Source organism: Chelonia mydas, chromosome 7, assembly GCF_015237465.2.
Source record: "Chelonia mydas isolate rCheMyd1 chromosome 7, rCheMyd1.pri.v2, whole genome shotgun sequence".
NCBI classification, from domain to species: Eukaryota; Metazoa; Chordata; order Testudines; family Cheloniidae; genus Chelonia; species Chelonia mydas.
Window position 1 is genome coordinate 63,078,595 of NC_057853.1, and position 21,561 is coordinate 63,100,155.

General features: G+C 39.8%; 1 protein-coding gene across 41 annotated transcripts in view; it reads right to left on the reverse strand.

Annotated features, from left to right (window-relative positions):
• Nucleotides 1-21,561, reverse strand: part of KCNMA1 (potassium calcium-activated channel subfamily M alpha 1) — an 835,052-nt gene that overhangs the window by 80,211 nt on the left and 733,280 nt on the right. For all 41 annotated transcript variants that reach the window (XM_043551031.1, XM_043551030.1, XM_043551023.1 and 38 more), the window contains one exon: nt 14,468-14,561. In XM_043551031.1, the coding sequence (XP_043406966.1) occupies nt 14,468-14,561 (94 nt within the window). The remainder of the gene's footprint in view (nt 1-14,467; nt 14,562-21,561) is intronic.

A 21,561-nucleotide genomic window follows, 5' to 3' on the forward strand; every position in this document is an offset into this window, starting at 1 on the left:
TCCACAGCCATCTTGCACCTCATTCCGGGCTTTGTAATCTGCATTTTGTCCAAGAGGAGCAAAACAATCCTGAGATTTTGTAGATGGAAATTGAAAGCCCCAGCACTTGTGCAATTGGTAAGAGGGTGAGTGGGGTGAATACCAGCCCAGGGAGCACCCTGCTTGGCAAAGAATTTTTTAATACCTGACATTTGGTTCCACTGGGTCCTTTGCAAAGGCAAAGCATTGGGTCTTCAGAGGTATTTTTAAGAATTCCAATGATAAGTCATCTCTATTGCAGAGGGTTTAACAGTGTCCATTAGTGGGAAAGACGTTATCATCGGTTAGGAAATCTCCCAAGCCTTTCTTCACATTCGTTGTGGAATTTTAACAAGTGATTCCCCATGAGCCCTTTCTAGCACATCACTGACCTGAAAGCAGAAGTCACTAATCCAATCTCCTTCTAGCCCCCACTTAATGTGGTTTCTTTCAAATAATTAGGTACATTAATGATGTGATGTATAAATTTCCCTTCATACTCACTAAGAAACAATAGTAAAATGGTTGCTAAAAATTACTCCATTTTATTTTCCAATTAATTTTTCTTATTTGCTTTCAGGTCTCGGGCTAGATAGCCCTCTTCAGCTTTTATTCAACATTTGTAGGACTGTCCCTGCCTCATTCGCAGCAATGCCCAAAGTCGGGAGGAATCCTTTAATAAAATCAGGCGACTGTATGATAAAAGTTTGTTCTGTGGTTTAACTGTTTTCAGCCTTGATTCAGTAAACCACTTAAGCAGGTGCTTTCAGTTCAGTGCTTACTTAAGTGCTTTGCTGAGCTAGGGCCTTGCCTCATACAAGAGCATCCATGTGAGTTGGTGATAGAAACTTACAACTAGAGCTTAATGAATTACTCATGGTAAACACTTTAATTGAGGAATGTAGCCCCTTTTTCTGTTTGTGAATTATGTGTGAACAGACTTGGATTTTAATGGATTTATCTGTTATTGATAATTGTTTGATTAAAACCTTATGTAAATATATTTCAGCAAATAAGCTGTTGATTTCGAGTAGGTCTTTTGCTATTTGTGGTGTCTAACTGGGCAATTAAGGCATGTGGTTTTGTTTTTGCTCTCTGATTGGGTGTTACACCATTATTTATTGTTCGTATTACTGTAGCACTTAGGGAGCCCTAGCCATGGTGAAGGACCCCTTCCTTGTAATCAGATACAGCCCTCTCCCCAAACAAGGAGCTGCTTTTAATACTCAAATTGCTCTAAAAGCCATGTGCATAGTGAGATTGTCTTGAAAACTAGTAATCCACAACAGGGGGAAGAACACCCATTGAGATGAATGGGTCAGTTCACAACTCTCAGACTGATTGTGTCAGGTTGAATTAATCTTCACGGGGTGTTCTGATTCATTTGAGAACAACCCATGGAGACAAATGAACCACTTAATTCCTTTGCAAATCTCTCATGATGTGGAAGGTTGTGCAGAGCTCCTTCCCCTACCCTAGCCCCTGAAATGGAGTATGGAGCCTCCCTCCCACACTGAGGTCCTGGAGGAGTTAGGAGAAAGGCAAAGCTAGTAGTTGAGTGTCAGTGAGGTGTTCCCAGGAAGCCTCCACATGCCCCTCCATAGGTGCCCCTTGACTACAACCACCTCCTCAAAAAACAAGGGAAATTCGTAACCCAAAAACTTGGTTACTGCAGAACTGAGGTTGACCACCAGTTCCTGCTTTCAGAACATCAAATGCACCTATTCTCAGACCTCTTAAAACCAGGATATATAGAGTTAAAGTATATACCAGCGTCATCCCGCAACCTTAACTCTCCTCTCTTTGAATGATATCCCAGCCCGCCCGTGACAAACACTGTAGCATTCTATCCTTCCCGATGATATGAGATAGTGCAGGGACACAGCATGTGAGTACAATAGGAGAACCTGTCACACTGTGTTCTATGGCAAAAATTGCATTTAGGGCATACTTCACCTGGCTATACCTGGCCTGTATTCAACCACTTCACCTACTATGTACAAATCAATCCAGAGCTGCTAGATTACCACTTTATGGCCCTTGTCCTAAGGATTGTCTCAGGAACATCAGCTGCACTTCCTCTGATGTCCAGCGCACTATCATGATTGCTATCAGACTGCTACAGATCCCCACGTCAAGAACAGACCGCCATGCTCCTTCATGTGCACAACTCATATAGCTCAGCCCAGCCACAAGGGGTCCATGACTTCTGGGTGCACTTGCACCTCTCCTCATCTGGTGATGTGAGCTGTAGTGACCAGCTCCTAGTAATCCTTTCACCAGGTCAATACTGCTACCCGTAACACAGTGAAGGGCAATTGGAACTCATGCAGACAAGTGAATGAATATGATTCTGTGGCCCACAACCTGTCATATAAAATGGCCCATTTACTCAGCCATTCCTCATGTCTGCTTTATTTTAGGGCTGTCCTGGCTGAAACATACTTACAGTATATCTCCTGTAGACCTTGCCAGCTCCATGGGGCAGAGTTAGGGTTGTGGGGTGGGGCTGGTGTGCATCTTAACTTGCTGTTTTCTGGTTTTCACTGGTTTAAGTACAAGTACATTCAACATTCTGAGAGGTATAAGGCAATTCTGGTCAACCTTAACTCTGTTAATGAAGCTTTTGGTCAGTTTATAATTCTGTAACTACAAATGCACTTATTTACACCATGCTCAGTACTTTGTTTCTCTAATTTAACCTTTTCAAGCTCTGATAATGAGAGGCCCAATAGGAAAAATAATGACAGGATATAATAAATGGAGAGTAATTGTCTTAAAGTCTAATATTACCATTTATTAACAAATGGCTAACATATGCCAGCCAATACCATTGTACAACTCTCATGGGACTTGTATGTGATCATCAGAGAACAGAAATTGGCAGAAAGTAAAAGTTACCTTGGTAAACTCTAACAACAATGGCTTCCGATATACCTACTATTTGGAAATCTGTATCGAACTGTGTGTACTGCCATTTTCCTGTCTCTTATAATTTGTCTCTTTGTCCTAAATAAAGCATTCTCTGAAGATTTATATAGTAGTTCAAGAATTGTTTAGAACTCAGGTCGAACTCTGCCCTTGTACATGATCACATGCATTTAAGGACAGAATAGGGTTCCAACTATTTAGATATATGGACTAATTTTTCTTTGGACCATGACAACTTTCTGAAATAGTGTATTAATAAAATACTACTACTATTACTTTGGATGTATACAGCTCCTTTAAGCTGGGGATCTCATCCTGCTTTACAAATATTAATTAATTAAGACATTTTACAGACAGACTCACAGAAGCTGAGATTTTCAACACTACTTGTGGGGTTTGAATACCCAATTCCCATTACAATCCACATTACAAAAACAGTGCAATCGTTGTTCTTAGCTACTAAGTCAAATGTTGAGTGTTCTTGGAGACTTCCATCCTGTCACCCTTAAACATGACTGTGACAAGGTAAGCTTGGAGTCACAAAATAGGATTAGTGTGGAGAACCTTGCATTAGTGCTGTGGCCATTGCGCTGTCCAAGTCTGTGAAGTCAGCAGCTTACAAAGGCACTAACAAATTCCCATTACCTGGGGGAGAAAATCATCTATCAATTTAAAAGGGTCTGTTTTAAACTGGATGTCCAAAGAATTTGGCCTTTTAATGCCGGCAATGACCAAAGAGATTTGATCAGTCCTGCAAGGAGAATACAGGCACCTACAGTACACGTGTTAGAAAAGCAACCAAGTCAAGTTTCTCACATCTATATTCTCCAGTTTATAAATAGCTTCTGTAGTTCTTATGGCAAAAATTATGTGTGCATGACTTAAAATGAAGAATAAACACAGTCTTTTCAAGGTTTTGCGGAGCATATAATGCCACTTATCATCAATTAAACTTGGGAATGACACTAAATGCCATGCTACAGCAGCAAACCAAAAAAGCCTGCCTTGAAGACAACAGCCTAAAGCAAAACCACAAATCCCTTTTCCAGCAAACCTGCTGCGAGGGAGCCAGCATTATATTTTAAAGAGCACTGTTATCGTTGCAGACATTTATAACCACTCTAAACATATTCAGTTGGTGTTTTCAACTTTGGAACAAATGTGGAAATGGAATAAAAATAATTTTAAAAAAGAAAAAGAAGGCTGAAAATTGCTGTCTCTTTAATTAACATTAGTATTTCCTTGGATTTCCTCACCTTCATGTCAAACCTCTTGCTATCTGTCATATGCTTCTTTATATCAGGGCTATATACTCCCATGGATCCATGCTGGATCTCCCACAGCAGCCAAGCAGAGGGAATAAGGGCAATATACACCCTATGGTGGCCATCACAGCGCTTGAGAGTGAAGCTGTGCTGTGTAAATCTTTGCCTATGAATGAAGCTCCTTTTTGTTCTCACCTACAGAACAATCCTACCCATACTGAATCAATGGCAAAACTCCCCCAACAGCAGTAGACCTTTTAGCCTCAGTAGGCATGCTTAAGTCTGGAAATATACCTTTCCCTGGGTACCCGATGGCGTGTATTTTGGTAAGATGACATGAATGGCAGTCCCCCCTACAGACTGAAAGGTTTGGAAATCACTTTGTGCCCTTTGCCAGTGGTTTTCAGTCTTTATACATGAATGTCCTTTTCTTCTTTTAAAGGGGGAAGGGAAGGGTTTGCGAAGGATAAGATGCCAACTAAAGATGCACTGCAAAATGTCTTTTGCCTTTCAAATATCTTTTACAACCACCCTAACAAATGGTGGCAATTAACATGCTGTTAGTGTTAGATGTATGCAGCCAGTGCAGGTGCTAATAATTGAAAAAGCATTTAGAGCTTTTACACCCAGGTTGAATATTTCATGATGTGCTGCATGTTTCACTATTTACTCAGTGGGCCTCTGTCACTTCAATCTTCCCTGACTGCTTTGACTGGTGCTATAAAGCTCTACCAAGATAGAGTGACGGCTTGTCACAGGCAAACTCCACTGACTTCTGCAGCTCGCTGGGACTAGCTGTGAAGGTTGTCACGCCGCTCTGGTGGAATTCAGCAAATGTTTTGTGACTAATACACCCAACATTTGTCGGCTACCATTAGCCATTCCCTATGACCCTCTGCAGTCTGTGTGGATGGCATTAAGTTGTAATGAGAATTTGTTGCCAATGTGTGTGTTACACTAATGACACTCTTTAACTTGTGAAAGTAAAGGTCAGCTAATCAGCAATGAAATTTCTACAGATTTACTGCACAGATGAAAGAAGCTTTATAGGGAAAAAATGGCACAGTAACAGAAAGAAAACCTATATTTTCAATGAATCTCTTTCTTGTCATACTCAAAATCTTTGCTAATGGAGTCTAAAGTCCCACTCTTCTTGCACTATCCTCCTGAAACTACTATGGCCAGAACTTAACTAATACAGCCAGTGGTAGCCAATGTCTTGTGATCGCCTTTGGACAAGTAGTTGATCATGTAATATATGTTCTGGCTGAGGTTTACTTCTGGGAGCTAGTAAGAATTTCCTCCACCTCCATATAAAATATTGATAGCATCTCTGTTGCCTAATGTCACAATATTCTACTTTAAGAAGCCTTTCCAAAGGGTTAATTTATCATGACTACTAAGGAACCTGGTGTAAACGCAGATTATCTTCTTTTAGGAATCTGCTGAGTAAACATATTTTCCAATTGGAACACCTTGGGTATGTCAAGAGCTGCTCAAAGTATACTCCTCAAATTCCCACACAGAAGAGTTCTGAAATGGTCACTTGTTCTCATTCTTGCATATAAGCAAATCAAAGAAGAGAGTGTGGGGGCCAGAAAGTGTGTAGTTAGTTTTTAGCATTTCTCATTTAGATTCTATCAAGCTGCATGCCTAGGATTTAAGAATTTGGGGGGGGGGGGGAATTGGGGATGGAGGAAATTACCTGACAAAACCAATCTATGGAAAATAAACCAGCAGCTAAGAAAAAGAAGATGATGAGGTAGTCTTTTCCACCTAAATAAATTATACGTTTCACACCTCAAGGTAAAAGTCACAACTTTTAGAGACTTATTTTTCTCTAAGTCATTGGTGAGAGAAAATATTCTCTTCTGCTCACCTGGTTTAAAGATTTTACCCTTTTCCTTCCAACATCTTTTGCCTTGACCTTAATGTATTCAGGGTTAGATTACAGAAGAAAGAAAAGGAATACTAGTGGCACCTTAGAGACTAACAATTTATTTGAGCATAAGCTTTCGTGAGCTACAGCTCACTTCATCGGATGCATTCAGTGGAAAATACAGTGAGGAGATTTATATACACAGAGAACATGAAACAATGGGTGTTATCAGACACACTGTAAGGAGAGTGATCACTTAAGAGGAGCTATTACCAGCAGGAGAGCGGGGGGCGGGGGGATAATCAAGGTGGGCCATTTCCAGCAGTTAACAGGAACGTCCGAGGAGCAGTGGGGGGTGGGGAGGGGGGAAATTGGCCACTATGGATGTAGAAGCCCTCTACACCAACATTCCACACAAAGATGGACTACAAGCCGTCAGGAACAGTATCCCCGATAATGTCATGGCAAACCTGGTGGCTGAACTTTGTGACTTTGTCCTCACCCATAACTGTTTCACATTTGGGAACAATGTATACCTTCAAATCAGCGGCACTGCTATGGGTACCCGCATGGCCCCACAGTATGCCAACATTTTTATGGCTGACTTAGAACAATGCTTCCTCAGCTCTTGTCCCCTAATGCCCCTACTCCACTTGCGCTACATTGATGACATCTTCATCATCTGGACCCATGGAAAAGAAGCCCTTGAGGAATTCCACCATGATTTCAACAATTTCCATCCCAACATCAACCTCAGCCTGGACCAATCCACACAAGAGATCCACTTCCTGGACACTACGGTGCTAATAAACGATGGTCACATAAACACCACCCTATACCGGAAACCTACTGACTGCTATTCCTACCTACATGCCTCCAGCTTTCACCCAGACCACACCACACGATCCATCGTCTACAGCCAAGCTCTACGATACAACCGCATTTGCTCCAACCCCTCAGACAGAGACAAACACCTACAAGATCTCTATCAAGCATTCTTACAACTACAATACCCACCTGCTGACGTGAAGAAACAAATTGACAGAGCCAGAAGAGTACCCAGATGTCATCTTCTACAGGACAGGCCCAACAAAGATAATAACAGAACGCCACTAGCCAACACCTTCAGCCCCCAACTAAAACCTCTCCAACGCATCATCAGGGATCTACAACCTATCCTGAAGGACGACCCATCGCTCTCACAAATCTTGGGAGACAGGCCAGTCCTTGCCTACAGACAGCCCCCCAACCTGAAGCAAATATTCACCAGCAACCACACACCACACAACAGAACCACTAACCCAGGAACCTATCCTTGCAACAAAGCCCGTTGCCAACTGTGTCCACATATCTATTCAGGGGACACCATCATAGGGCCTAATCACATCAGCCTCACTATCAGAGGTTCGTTCACCTGCACATCTACCAATGTGATATATGCCATCATCTGCCAGCAATGCCCCTCTGCCATGTACATTGGTCAAACTGGACAGTCTCTACGTAAAAGAATAAATGGACACAAATCAGATGTCAAGAATTATAACATTCATATACCAGTCGGAGAACATTTCAATCTCTCTGGTCACTCGATTTCTGACCTAAAGGTCGCAATTTTACAACAAAAAGACTTCAAAAACAGACTCCAATGAGAGACTGCTGAATTGGAATTAATTTGCAAACTGGATACAATTAACTTAGGCTTGAATAGAGACTGGGAGTGGATGTGTCATTACACAAAGTAAAACTATTTCCCCATGTTTATTTCCCCCACCCCCCACTGCTCCTCGGACGTTCCTGTTAACTGCTGGAAATGGCCCACCTTGATTATCACTACAAAAGGTTTTCTCCCCCCTGCTCTCCTGCTGGTAATAGCTCATCTTAAGTGATCACTCTCCTTACAGTGTGTATAACACCCATTTTTTCATGTTCTGTGTGTATATAAATCTCCTCACTGTATTTTCCGCTGAATGCATCTGATGAAGTGAGCTGTAGCTCACGAAAGCTTATGCTCAAATAAATTGGTTAGTCTCTAAGGTGCCACTAGTACTCCTTTTCTTTTTGCAAACACAGACTAACACTGCTGCTACTCTGAAACCTGTCATTATAGAAGAAGTTGCTTGTTTTCTCTGCGGGCAGACTCTCCTAATTCTTCCTGAAAGCCGTTCTCTAAACTCAGATAAATTTGTGCAAGATTTCAGAAAACTCTGGGTAAAATCTGACACTTTATTATTCCCATGGTTTGTAAACATCACGAATGCAGGTTCCCCAATTGTAGCAAAAGTTGGAGGTCTAGAATAGACTGTTCCCAACCATTTAAACCACTGTCATTTAACTTTGCTAAGAGCAGGTCTAGACAACATGGAGGTTTTAATGTCAGTAGCCAGCCTAAAACCTACACTACTACTGTTGCTACCTCTTAATATAATGGATTCCTAAATGGTTGCATGGAGTTGATGCTATTAAACAACTGCTGAGTAGCACCTCAGAGATGGCTTGCATATTAGTGCAATATCAAGTGATTCTTGTACATACACTAAAGTACTTGCAAAGTTTACAAAGTGCTTTGGGATTCTTAAAGATGAAAGGTACTATACAAATGTAAGCCATTATTCTGGTTAACACAGAAAGCTTTCACCTCTGCAGACCTGGTATTCATATCTGACTTAAGTCACGAGGTAAAGACGAGTAAACTCATTTTGAATTGACAGGTTTCTCCATAAAACCCCACTACTGCTTTATTTGGTACAGACATGAATAACGAAGCATCTCAGCTGGAATGGCAGGGATAATGCAGGTCAACCCTGACTAGCACTGGTAGAACAGCGTGTGCGCGCGTGAGAGGTTACGTCTACACAGCAAGCTGTGGGTGCAATTCCCCTGCTCGCCCACACATACTCGTTCGGGCTCTCGCCGAGGGGGTGCATGTATACATAGCACTACAGCCCTGGCAGCAACAGTGGAGGCTCAGCTACGCCCTATGGAGACCGTACTCATCCAGCTAAGCCGTGCTGCCGCCGCCACGACTCGTGTTACGGTGGCTACACGGCTATGTATACGTGCACCAGCCCGATGAGAGCTGGCACACATACAGGTATGTGTATGTAAGCAGGGGAATCACATCCCTAGCTTGCTGTGTCCCCATAGCCGGGTGGGCGGGAGGGGAGAGGGCGGGGAGCGGCGATGGGGATGTTGTACAGCCGCTGCCCATGCTATGCCTAGATTAACATATGTTTTATCATTAAAAGAGACTGTGGCTGTTTTCCTATTTATTTGTATTAGATAAACAAGCCCGCTGGGTTTCTGGAAGTCCGGCAGAAAAGTTGACTTTTTCCATGTCACTTTGCTGGACCTTGACAGTCTCTGAACAAGTTTGCTGTTTGGCTGGGTATTTTTCTGGATCTTGGATCAAGAAAAATCCTCAAGGCTTATGAAATTCTCCTTGGCAACCAACTGAAAACTCAGCTTCCTATTGCCTCTGATTCTTATGTGATCAGGGACATTAATGATAATGACCCTTTGCTGAGTATGCTACTTGTCTAGAGGCCTATGTCAGTTCAGAGTGGACAGGGACAAACTATTTGTTTGCTTTTCAGGCCCCTTGGGCCCTGTCACATGCCATTTGTTCTTACATTAATAGCTTGACTCAGCTGGGTTGACATTTTTTGCTACTCAGTGCATTCCACTCATGCAGCAGCAGTTACCAAATCATTAAGTGAGGACTTGGACCCTGTCAACAGTTTAAGTGGCTTGTTGGTTTGGGTCCAGGACTTTTCAAAATGTTTACTGATCACCCTTGAATCCAGGGGGGCTACTTTTCGACCAGCTTGGCTACCACGTACACTGGTTTAGTCACATTTAACATGTCATTCATCAGTGACATGCAACAAAAAAAAGAGACCCTGAGATGATGAGCAAGTGAATTTATGGCTCTTAATGATCTGGGGGAACCAAATGTTTCCACATTTCCTTTCTGCAAATGTCTCATGAAAAGGAAAACCCGATATGCCTTATGTGACTGTTACTCTGCTATGTATTGTTTCCTTCCTTTCCTTTTCCTCCCCCTCATTCTTCCTTTTCATTTTGTGAGGCAGCCTCACAGGAGGTTTTACCATGTCTAGGGTAAGTCTCTATAAGAAGCCTGCTCTCTTCCCTTTTAGAGTTTGTTCTTGTGGTGTTTTTGTTTTGTTTTAAACTGGTGTAGCTCCACTGAGATCAAGAGGGCTATGCCAATTTACAGCAGCTTAGAATCTGGCTCAATATGTATTTTTCATTGTATTCTCTAAATGTTTACCTAGTGTATATGCCCAGTGTTATAATACAGCTATTCTGTCCCTGATTCACCACCACATACCTCCAGTTTTATATCAGTGTGACTCCACTGACTTTCACTGGATGTGCACTAGCATAATACTGGCCTAATATTCAGTTTCCTGAATCTCGGTGTATAAATCTCGGTATATGAATCATTTCTAACGTCTACAGGACATTTGCAAATTTCACAACTATTTACTTCAGCTAGTAATTTAGTTTGCCTCTTGCATTGTAAAAATAGAGTTTTAGAGTCTTTGTGTTCTGCATCATATTAGGTAATATGGATTTGTATAGTGCTGGGTGAATCTCAAAAATATTTGAGCTTAGGTTCACTTCAAATTAAGAATTAGTTGACCTGTCCAAAGCTCTCTGCTCATGCACCTGCTGGCCATGCTCACAACACATCCCTTCTTATCCTTTGCGTTCCAGTGGAAAGAGTTGTCATGGGTGTTTTGCCCACGGCACAGGGAAGCACAGCAACCTCTTCCTTGCATGAGCTTCCACTGGTTTGCCCTCTGTACAGTAGAAATGCAGTATTGCTTAGAATTCTATGTTAGCTGTAAGGCTGAGCAGGAAGTGACTCTATAGAGCTATGATTAAATTCTCTGATGGAATTTTGTGCATACTCTTCCCACTCCATATGCTCACTCCTTCCAACCATTCATCCCCAGTACAGCAGGACTGAATCTTACGGTCTAGTCTGTTAACTGAAAAAGACCTGGCTTATGCAATGTAACTGGGTGATCTAAGTGCCTCCACCCTCCCGCTTGTGGACTTAAGGACATGACTTCCCTGCTGTGGGTCCCTGACAGTTGGATGTAACCACTCATAGGACCACAGCCACAGTCTGGTCAAGGTACACTGGAGTCCTACACTGTCCAGGGTGTTAAGGGTCCAAAACCAAAAGGAAACAGAGAATTAAAAATCTGGGTTGGCTGGGGATTCAGCGGTCGGAGCATGCTCTTCTGCTCCAGGGTTGTCTACATGTGGCTAGTCCCTTCTTGTCCATCTTCCTGGGCCTACTTGTCCTGTTCACAAAATGGCTCATCTAGGTAGCAAGCCATCTTAAGCTCTTGGCTGGAACCAGGCTTCCCTTACTGATGAAATAGCACAACTCTGCTCTCCCTCCTGGTCAGTCCTGGGCTGGGTCTCCTCCTTTTAACTCACTTCTCCATGTGGGACACTGGCTGCAGGGTTAGCCAGGCAGGGGCCCACAGGCTCTCTTCAACCCCCTTGTTGCTAGTGTGGGTCCTATCTGCCCTGTCACAGTACGTTTCATTCAAACTTAGGAGAAAAATATTTTAAAAGTATCAGCTTTGGACATCACAGTGCTTTTACCTAGGAGGAAACACTGTATACTTCTAACTGATATTAACCAAGGGCTTCTGTGGGGGGGTGGTCAAGAAATTTCAATTTCAGTCACTAAAGTAGTAAAAAAATAGGCAATGGAGCCTAACTTGCTGTGCATAGAGGAGTATCTGACCACTGCACAGCTTACACGGAAAATAGATATTTTATTCCATTTTCTCGGGTTTAAGAGCTCTGAGCTACAATTCAGTCTGCCACTATGTTCCTGACATATAAGGCAGAGAGGATATGGGGTATGGGAAAGCGGTGAGGGTGGGGGCATAGGGTGGGTAAGTAAATTCAGCAGCAAGACAGAGGAGAAAGAAAACAAAGTCTGGATTCAGAGGCTTGGTAAGTTCTCCACTCATTGCTCGACCCACGTTTAGCAATTCTGATGTGCTACTGAGCAGACAGCTCGAGCTTGGGATGACTACTCTCCCTCAGTCCCTCTTCGGCAGGCAATGAAAGCAGGCTCCACTTTGAAAATTTCCCCCCATCATGCAAACTGACACAGGCATGCTTTTCAAAAACCCACAGCCAATCTGTTGATCATTACTTATTTACAAAGGCCTTCAGGCAGAAAGTCCTGTAAAAACCATACTTGATACGGTATACACTAGCTTTTTCTGCTTGTGGAAAAAAAGTACCCCTAAGGCTACCTCAAACCATCACTTTCTATTGCACATAAAATGCACCGTGTAACACTAAAGTATTTAATATATATGGTATAATATATCTACAGGAAAGGCATTTGTGTAGAAGTATGTTACCCTGTATTTGGTAATTTGATGTTTTGCTGAAGGCTATGACTTGAAAAAGCCTGCACCTAGTACAGAGGACCTGTCATCTCAGTACCCAAGAGCCAGTAGAATAAAGAAGTACCCTTAAGCAGCAAAACTTTGACACAGCTTTGAAGCATATGAAAACAGTATAACTCCCCAGAATTATTATTACTCAAGATCAAAGAAATGAGGCATACTTTACATAGCAAACAGGGACAGTGCACTCAGCTACAAATGTTTCAGCTCTCTCTTTTTTTTTTTTTTTTTAAATGTTTTACTTCCCCAAATTTAGGGGTTGAAGGGGGAAGCTCCCACATTTTTCAAACTTTAAACAGATAAAACTATTAGTGCCTGATAAGAAGATTACCCAAAGGTGAGTAAATTGAAAATGATGCTAGCATGACAACTGGCGTCATAAAAATGAGAAGCTTGGCAGTATGCTCATTTTATTCTTCCTCAGAAACTGTAAACAAGCATGTAAATCAGTGTCACACAGGCAAGGCTGAGCTACCAGGAAGGCAGAGAACTTTTAACGATACATTTAACAGAAATAGATGGTCAATGGGGGGAAAAAAAAGACACAGCTGGGTGCATTTTCTTCAGTGAATCAATCTCACTTTTGGTCCTGCAGTCTAAACACAAATGAAGACGACTTAAAGAAGTTATGCCCTTGAATATGCCCTAGATTGTAGGAACGATAAACAGAAAAAGATGCTTATTGAATTGGCTAAGGAAATTCCCACTGCACTGATTGAAGTAGAGAGGAGGAAATCATCTGGCTATATCCATAACCGTTAGAGGAACATGGCTGCTGCCAGGAAGCAGAGAAAGGTGCTAAGTGATGTATGTATGTTACATATATACACAAAAGCATGCAGGCATGCCTGTCTCTCTACATGTATACAGCCACATACACGAGAGATGGGTCTGAGCTGTGATGTTCAGATCTGGATCCAAACATGAGCAGGAGTTCCAGCCTGGCCCCTTTCTTATTATATATACACAAAAACAGAATAGAACAAGCTGCTTGTAGAGAACTCAGATGTAATACAACTGCATTTAGCATGCCTGATCCTGCGCCCACTGACTACAACAGGAGAAGGGTAAGGCAGAGAAAGAAGTAGAATGAAAGTGCTATATTGCTTCAATGTAGTACAGTGTCCCAATTGCAATTCCAATTACAGAGAACCTCTGCTTAAAGGGAAATTGTCCTACGGAAAGAAATGACTTAAATATCTGAGGGTTTCCTTATTGTAAAATACTATATATCCAACAACAGCGGGAAAATTTCATTAACAACCAGAAGCCATTTTTATCATCCACTTTCAGAGTAGGTACTATTCTTAAAAAAAATCCTTGTATTTCATAATTGATATTGCTTTTAGCCTGAGTAAAATTGCATTAGTTTTGAACTTTGCTTTGGTAAGTACATAGATTATTAGACTTTTTTTAATCAGTCAAAATCAATTAACAGAAATTTGATTTCAATCGACAGGATAAAAGGAAGGTAATATTCAGGTTCATTTTTGATTGTGATGATACATCTCACATATGGCCTTAAGTACAGAAAACAGTACTCAGAGGGATTCCAACAAAAAGAGAATTGCCTGAGGCAAACTAACCACATGAGTTCCTCTGATTGGTTAGTGCTATCATTAGTGCCACTGCTGTTTAAGAACTACACATGGACAGGACAGGGTGACAGCTAAGACTTTAAAGCCTATGTATTTTTCAAACAGCTTTTCAAACTGTTTTTCATGACAGAATTTTTTTCAGCTCTATCATTAACTGCTGACAAGCTGACAGAATAAATACTTCAGCCTTTCAGAAACCATCTAACAATCTTTTTCTTCAACCCCCCTCCCCCTTTTTTGAGGAGGGGGAGGTGTAGAGGAACGAAAGAAGATAAAGATATGAGTTTCTTACAGTCTTACCTCATCAGTTTGGGCGAGGAGTTGGGTGAATTTCTCATGCCTCCATTTCGCTGCTTTTTTTTGGGTGACAGTGTCGACGGATGTTCATCTTCAACTGGAAATAGAGGCAACTCATGAGATTAAGGACCACTCTTAGCGCTATATGAAATACAAATGACATAGCAAAGAACACACACTCAATGTCCATTCACGCACTGATACTTCATTACTAACTTTTTAGGCCCAACAGTAAAAAAAAAAAAAAAAAAAAAAAAAATCAAATGGGTTAGTCAAAGAGATTGGTTTGGAGGAGGAGGAGCTGGAGAAGGGAAGAAAACCAGGGTTTTGAACACAGAAGTTCAAATTGGTTTCATACTGGTTCGGGGAACAGCATTTATGTTATTCTCTGAGTTATTTTCAATTAATCTGTGCTACTGAAGAGTAGAATTAGTGTTCTGCTAAATACACAGAAAGATAAAGTGCTATTTGAAATACCAACATAATAGCTGCCAGCCTGCTTTTGCTAATGAACCAGATACAAATTGGTTCTTGCTTCTCACATGCCAGACAACAGAATCTTCATGACGAGATGTAAAATATTCAATGCCTTGATGTTTAATGTTTCAGTTAGTTAGGATTGTGAACATTGCCTGCAATTGTGCACAGATCTCCAGCACAACTCAGACCTCATCACTCCACCTTTCTCACAAAGGGGAGCTGTTATAACAGAATGAGCAGAGTATGGTTGAATGGAAGTGGGGGATAGTACCTGTATAACAGAGGATGTGTTACAGCACAGGATCTTTTAATGAGGATAGAGTTCATTTTAAATGAAAGATCATTTTCCAAATGTAAAATAACTTACAATTACTATAAAGTGTACATCACCGGATTACCTATAACATAATACTATTTGCTTTAAAGAAGCAGAGTTTTCTAATAAGTTATGTTTTAATATTAACCTTCATCATTACTGTTTAAAGGACAACTACTGTACTTGATAATTAGCACACAAGTATTATGTTTGCTATCAAAGGGAATCATCTGTGAATGGTGGTTTCTCAAGTTCAGATTAATGCTGTAATATTAAGAATGAAAAATAGTCTCATTTCCATCCTATAGTTAATTGAAAAACACACTAGAAGACAATGTAACTGAGGCCTACGTAGCTGTTACCTTAAAGATAAAAAGAAAAGATTAGTAGTAGCAGCTACATTAAAGGAGCTTAATACACATTAGCAGTGCACAAGCATCAGCTGGAAAAAAAATCTATTTGCAATCAACTATATAGGAAGAAAAAAGCAGACCTGGACATATGTCACCTGCTCTAGATTTATCTGAGAATGAATTAAGCAATATCCTCCTGCTACAATCCTCTTCTGATACTATTTTCTTAAGTCCACATTCTAGCTTGTCATGTCTGTCTGTTTTCCAGAGTATGTTATGGAACTTCATTTTGCCTTCATCAAGATTACAGAACTGGACACTGGAAAGGCAACATTGCTGTCTTCTTAAAGGACCTGGCTTTGCCTAACAAATCCTGGATTTTTTTTTTAAAGCCTCAAAACAGTGATGTAAAAGGAGATGTAATTAGAACTGAGCAATGATCAACTTGCAACAAATAATTTATTGGACTAATTCAGTCTTCTTTTCTGCTTAGAGAACAGCCATAAAGAATATGAAATTTCCTCAATATTTAACTATTTCATTTTTTGTTTTAGAAATCCATAGCATAATCATGAAATTTGTTATGTATTTGACATGCAAATTTCTGGCTGTGCTGCCTACTTGTGATTCGTTAGATAAATCACATAGCACCATTACTGTTCTTTGATTGGCTGAGAGTATAAACATTTCCTCAACAAATACTCAAATGTGCACATTTAAAACCCGCTTTCTGGGAGAGTTGGTTTCAATAAACCTTAATCACTTCAATATTTGGCTGTTTGTAAACTCTCCGAAATTTTTTTTAGCGGTATCTGCCCAGCTCTACTTATAATAAAGTGTGGTTCTTTATTCGTTCCATAACAATCTCTGGCAAGTCATTCTCTGGAAAATGGTGTAATCTTGTTTTAAACTTGTCTGTCAAAAACAGTTATTCACAAGCTATTCTACACAGGCAATAATTTGCTTTTAATGCATACACAGGACTCCCTTGTTCTTTATTGGATATAAATAGTCAGTCCAAATCATATGGACTCACCACTTAAGAGATTAAAAGAAATAACCATGCACAATGTTGCTTGCAGAAATCACCTACAAATGATATGTTTTTCTTTGCCAGTAAATAAAAGCTCAAAGTTCATCTAAATTAATCTGCCCCCATGGGGCTAGAAAACGTTTATAAGAAATTCAGTAACATAGTACAAGTGGAGTGCATTTTTATACCTCTTTCACTAGTAATAAGGAAGCTCTGTACCCAGTAGGAGCATTTGTAAAGTCTTATTTTGATACAGACCAGCTGTAATGATATCATATACAGAAATATTTCTATTAGTGCAAAATGCTATAAAAAAGTTTTTTTCCAACCCTTCAGTTGGTTAAAATGAGTTAATCTTGCTGATTCAAATGTAAAAGGTAAGTCCAATGAAGACGTTTCATCTTACATGGTCTAGCATTTGCTTTTTCCAATCTTACAGACGTTACTATCATACTGGCCAATTGTGAAACGAGGCCTTATTAGTACCACTTTCCAGAATGATGGTCTCCACAGCTGGATTTCCTGACAAAGTGTACAGTGTCTTTTAGTGTTGTACCTACAATAAACAAGCTCTTTTCTTCATTAAGTGCCAATCATCTTTATGCCGTATTACTGTCTGTGTTTACCTGCAATGTTCTAGGGTAACATGGCTCATAAGTTAATACCTATTAGCAAAGCCCTCAGAGACACCTCATTTCTGTACTAAAGCTGTGCCTTGCTCAAGCAAAGGAGCCATTTATTTTCACTGTGGCAATGAAAGATCACCTATTTTAAACATGTCACATTTGAATCAGGATTTTGTTTTTAAATGAAATTTGTATGCAAAGAGTTTATAGTGCATCTGCAGTTTGGAAATGTAGTTTTATTCCCTAAATGTGTATGTGTGTGGGTGGGGATTGCGGGGGGAAGAGGGGGGGAAGAGGGGAGAATTGTCTGAAGCTGAAATATACAAATGGTATGTAATGGAGATCATTACCTATGGCTTGGTTCCCAAAAGTGTTGCAATGCTAACTCACAATTGGGTTCTTAGTCATAAGTAGGATAAAAACCATATTTAATTATTATCTTTAATATATTCTATTAATTTTTTGTATATTTAAAAAAAGTAGATCTAGCAAAACTTGTAGTTAAGCTATAAAATATTTTCATTTCATGGTTCCTTTTTCTGCATGAGAGGATTAAAAATTTAAATAAAAGGGAATCTTAAATTTACTCACTTTCATGAAAGACAACTGCATTTGAGTAACTGGCTGTGATATATGACAACTGAACACTAATGTTGTACATTTGACCTACTGCTTCCGTTAATGAGAATATGCCCCTATTTTTAATATTTTCAATTTATTTAATGCTATGGGAGTTGTATTACAATACAGTCATACTATGTTATGCAGACCTTCTTTACCAGCTTTCATGAAAGTACAGACAAGTTCAGGAATTCAACATGGAATTTTATAGAATGTGAACTCAATCCAGCCTTTGAGTTCTCATAAAATTCAAAAACTTGTTTTTGCACATCCCTAAGTATAACACTTAATGTACTGTTGTAACAACCCAGTGCTTGCTTGTCTAATAGGCACAGAATCTAACAGTTTTACAGTTCAGGAAGACTCAGAGCTAGAAAAATGTCAAGCAAGTCTAATGAGGCTTCAGATACTCTGGTTTATGCTGGAGTTTAATTTGGAGTTACGCTGATGTTTTAACATGTTTGCTTATTCTTGAGTAAAAAGGATTCATTATTTCAATGACATAACCTCCAGACAATGTTCCATGAATTGATTTAAGATGTGCTGGTAATTTTAACAGCCTTAATGCAGAGGCGAACATCTGTAACAACATATTACTTGACTTTTATCCTCATTTAGTTTTTAAGCCAAATAAAGAAAATGTCTTCCAGAAACATTGGACAAGTTCATAACATTTCTTTTATTATTTTGTTACTATTTTTTTAAATACATCGGTCTCTTTCATTGCCTCTGCAAGGTCACTAACAATATAGTTTATGGGTGCTTCCCTTTATGTGGACCCCCAAAATGAGCTGGATTATCTAACAACCTTTCAGCTACCAAATACTACAAGAAATGGAACACCTAGTAAACTCATTGCCTAGAATGTAAGTGTTTCAAAGCAAATAAAACATAAGAAAGATAAAACATCAACCACCCAGAACCATTAGTTACTAACTATCTTGTTTAAGTTATTAATCACCACATCTCAAGAAACCCACATCTGTAAGCACTTAACAGAGCATTAGTAATGTCATTTTCACATTGAAAACACTCAAACTGTAAAACCATGCACAAACCAATCTGTACTGCCTTATGCATCCAGCTAAGGGGCTACCTACGGAGATCTTGGTTCAACCCAGGATTTTGAGGGTGATAGCAGTATTTTACAGGCAAACTGAGTGCCCTTTGCAATCTACAGTAGGTAGATTTTCCATGCTCAACAGAACTCAACAAGTTAAGGTGCAGCAGCGAGGGATTGTTGGGTAGAAAGAGGCTCCCTTTACGGTTATTAACAAGTGGAACAGGTTCCGGGATTCCTTCAGTGGGCTTGGCACCAACGAGTGCATTAGTAGTTGCATTCTTGAACTGAAATGAACATTTTGGATAACTTGATCTAGCTTCATTCTTTACTTCTAAATGATAAGAAAAAATGTAAATTAATGTTTTGTGTATTAAAAAAGGATTCAAACCACAGGATAAATCTATTTTAATATTATGTGGAATTATAGCTTTAAAGCTTAAACTATCAGTTTCTGTAGCTGAAGTATAGGTTTATATCTGCAGCCTTATTAACATTTTCAAAAAATGTCTCTCTCTCTCTATATATGTTTAAAAAAATCAACCCTTATAAAAGGATTATTCCATAATATTATCATCTTTAAGCAGTAATCCTACCCTAGAGGAAGTGTGTTTGAAGCCAAACCTATTTCCCAAAAGTTGATAAAGATCTCAAGATTTATTAGCTTTTAGATGATGTTTATTCCCTTGAACCTGCTGAAAGTGTCAGGGAAGGTACAGTACTATTGTTGCTATTAAAGTATAGAAGGAATCAGAAAAGAGGCAAGCTCAACATTTTCAAACTTGTGTACCTATAGTTATGGACTTAAATCCATATTTAGGCACCTAAATAAAAGCGGCCTGATTTTCAGAGGAGCTCAGCAGTAGCAAATTTCACAAAGGTCAATGTACAGCATCTCTAAAAACAAGACCAACCAATTTAAGTGCCCGAATGTGGTTTCAGTTTGAAATTGTCAGGCTTAATCTTTCCTCTTCTAAGGAGCAGAAGGTAACTTAACAAAAACCAACACATTAAATAAAACCTTTAATGAATGTAACCTTCTGCGAAGGACAGGGTAAAACATGCTTCAGCCTTGCAATAAAATTATGCAGCTATGATCTCCTATTGCTGGTTTCAGTCTGATACAAAAGTAGAGAGACAAGATGGGGGTGAGGTAATATCTTATATTGGACCAGCTTCTGTTGGAGAGAGACAAGCTTTCAAGCTTGCACAGAGCTTCCTGAAGAAGAGTTCTGTGTAAGCTCGAAAACGTCTCTCTCTCCCCAACAGAAGTTGGTCCAATAAAAGATATGACCTCACTCACCTTGTCTCTCTAATATCCTGGGATCAACACTGCTACAAGAATACTGCATACATCATAGAAAAGTAGGTGAGTATACCCTTGAGCTGGTAAAGGTCTATGTTGCATTGTTACATTGTCATAGGTGAAGAAGGTCTGGAGGGAGGAATATATGGGCTCATCTTGCAGCACTATTTCCACCTATTTCTACCGGTTTACAACATTCTCCAGTAAAAGTGAATAGGCAGTAGCTCAAAGGCGGTTTCAGAGGCCAACATGTTTTTGACCTCTTTGCTCAGTTTACCATCAACTGGAAATGAGATACATATGAGGCACTCAGATACCTGCCAATTGTTTCCAAGAAATAAGGACTCTGTCTTGATTCAAAAAAGCTTATCATACATGACCTATGACAGACTGAGTATGCACTGATTATCAAGGTTCAACCACAGTGAATTGAATGAAGTACCTATTAGTCTGAGAAGGGTCTCTACATTAACAGCTTGATCCAACTCCCTTTGATGTGGATGAAAATATTTATATCAATGAAAGCTGGATCAGAACCTAACTTGCAGTGTTTTTCTACTGTTTGCTACTACTAATAAAATATGGTCAAGTACTAATAGATAAGATTTCAAAGTGATCCTAAATTACTGGAAGGCAATGCATGACCTCGATTAACTAAAATCAGGAAACGTTGTGTACCACACTGAATGAATAAATTCTCAGGGAATCATCAGCCTTGCATTGGACAGATTGTGCTGTTTGTCAAACCTTATGCTTCTAATTCTGGAATTTCTCCAGTGACAAATTTTCATATAATAAAAACTATCCGCATAGCCTACTTGTCTACACAGGTCCAGTGAGCCATGCGCTTATTTGAACAATTTCTGAAACACAACAATCTCATTTCAATGTTTGTCCACAGTCAATAATGGTGAAAATAATCCATAAAAAACTACCATTTTGCATCAAAATACTTGAAGTAAAAAGGAGAGAGGGAAAAATCTACCAATAGGCTTCTCAAACCCTTCCAATCAACTCATGTGAGGACCAGCCCCGGTTTTTTTGGGAGACAATTCCAGGGCATAGTAGGCTTTGGGTGCTCAGATACCATGTTACTGGGTAGTATAAATGCCCACATAGATCTTATCATTAGGGATTTATCTCCTGATATTCAGCCTAGATTTTCCTTGGCTCAAATTCACTTTATGACTTCTAGCTCTACCTCATATACCGTGATTACCCACTATACCATCAAAATAAATATTACAAACTTAGTAATTAGGGTGATGTGAAAGAGTTCCCATTTTTAATTTAATTCTTCTA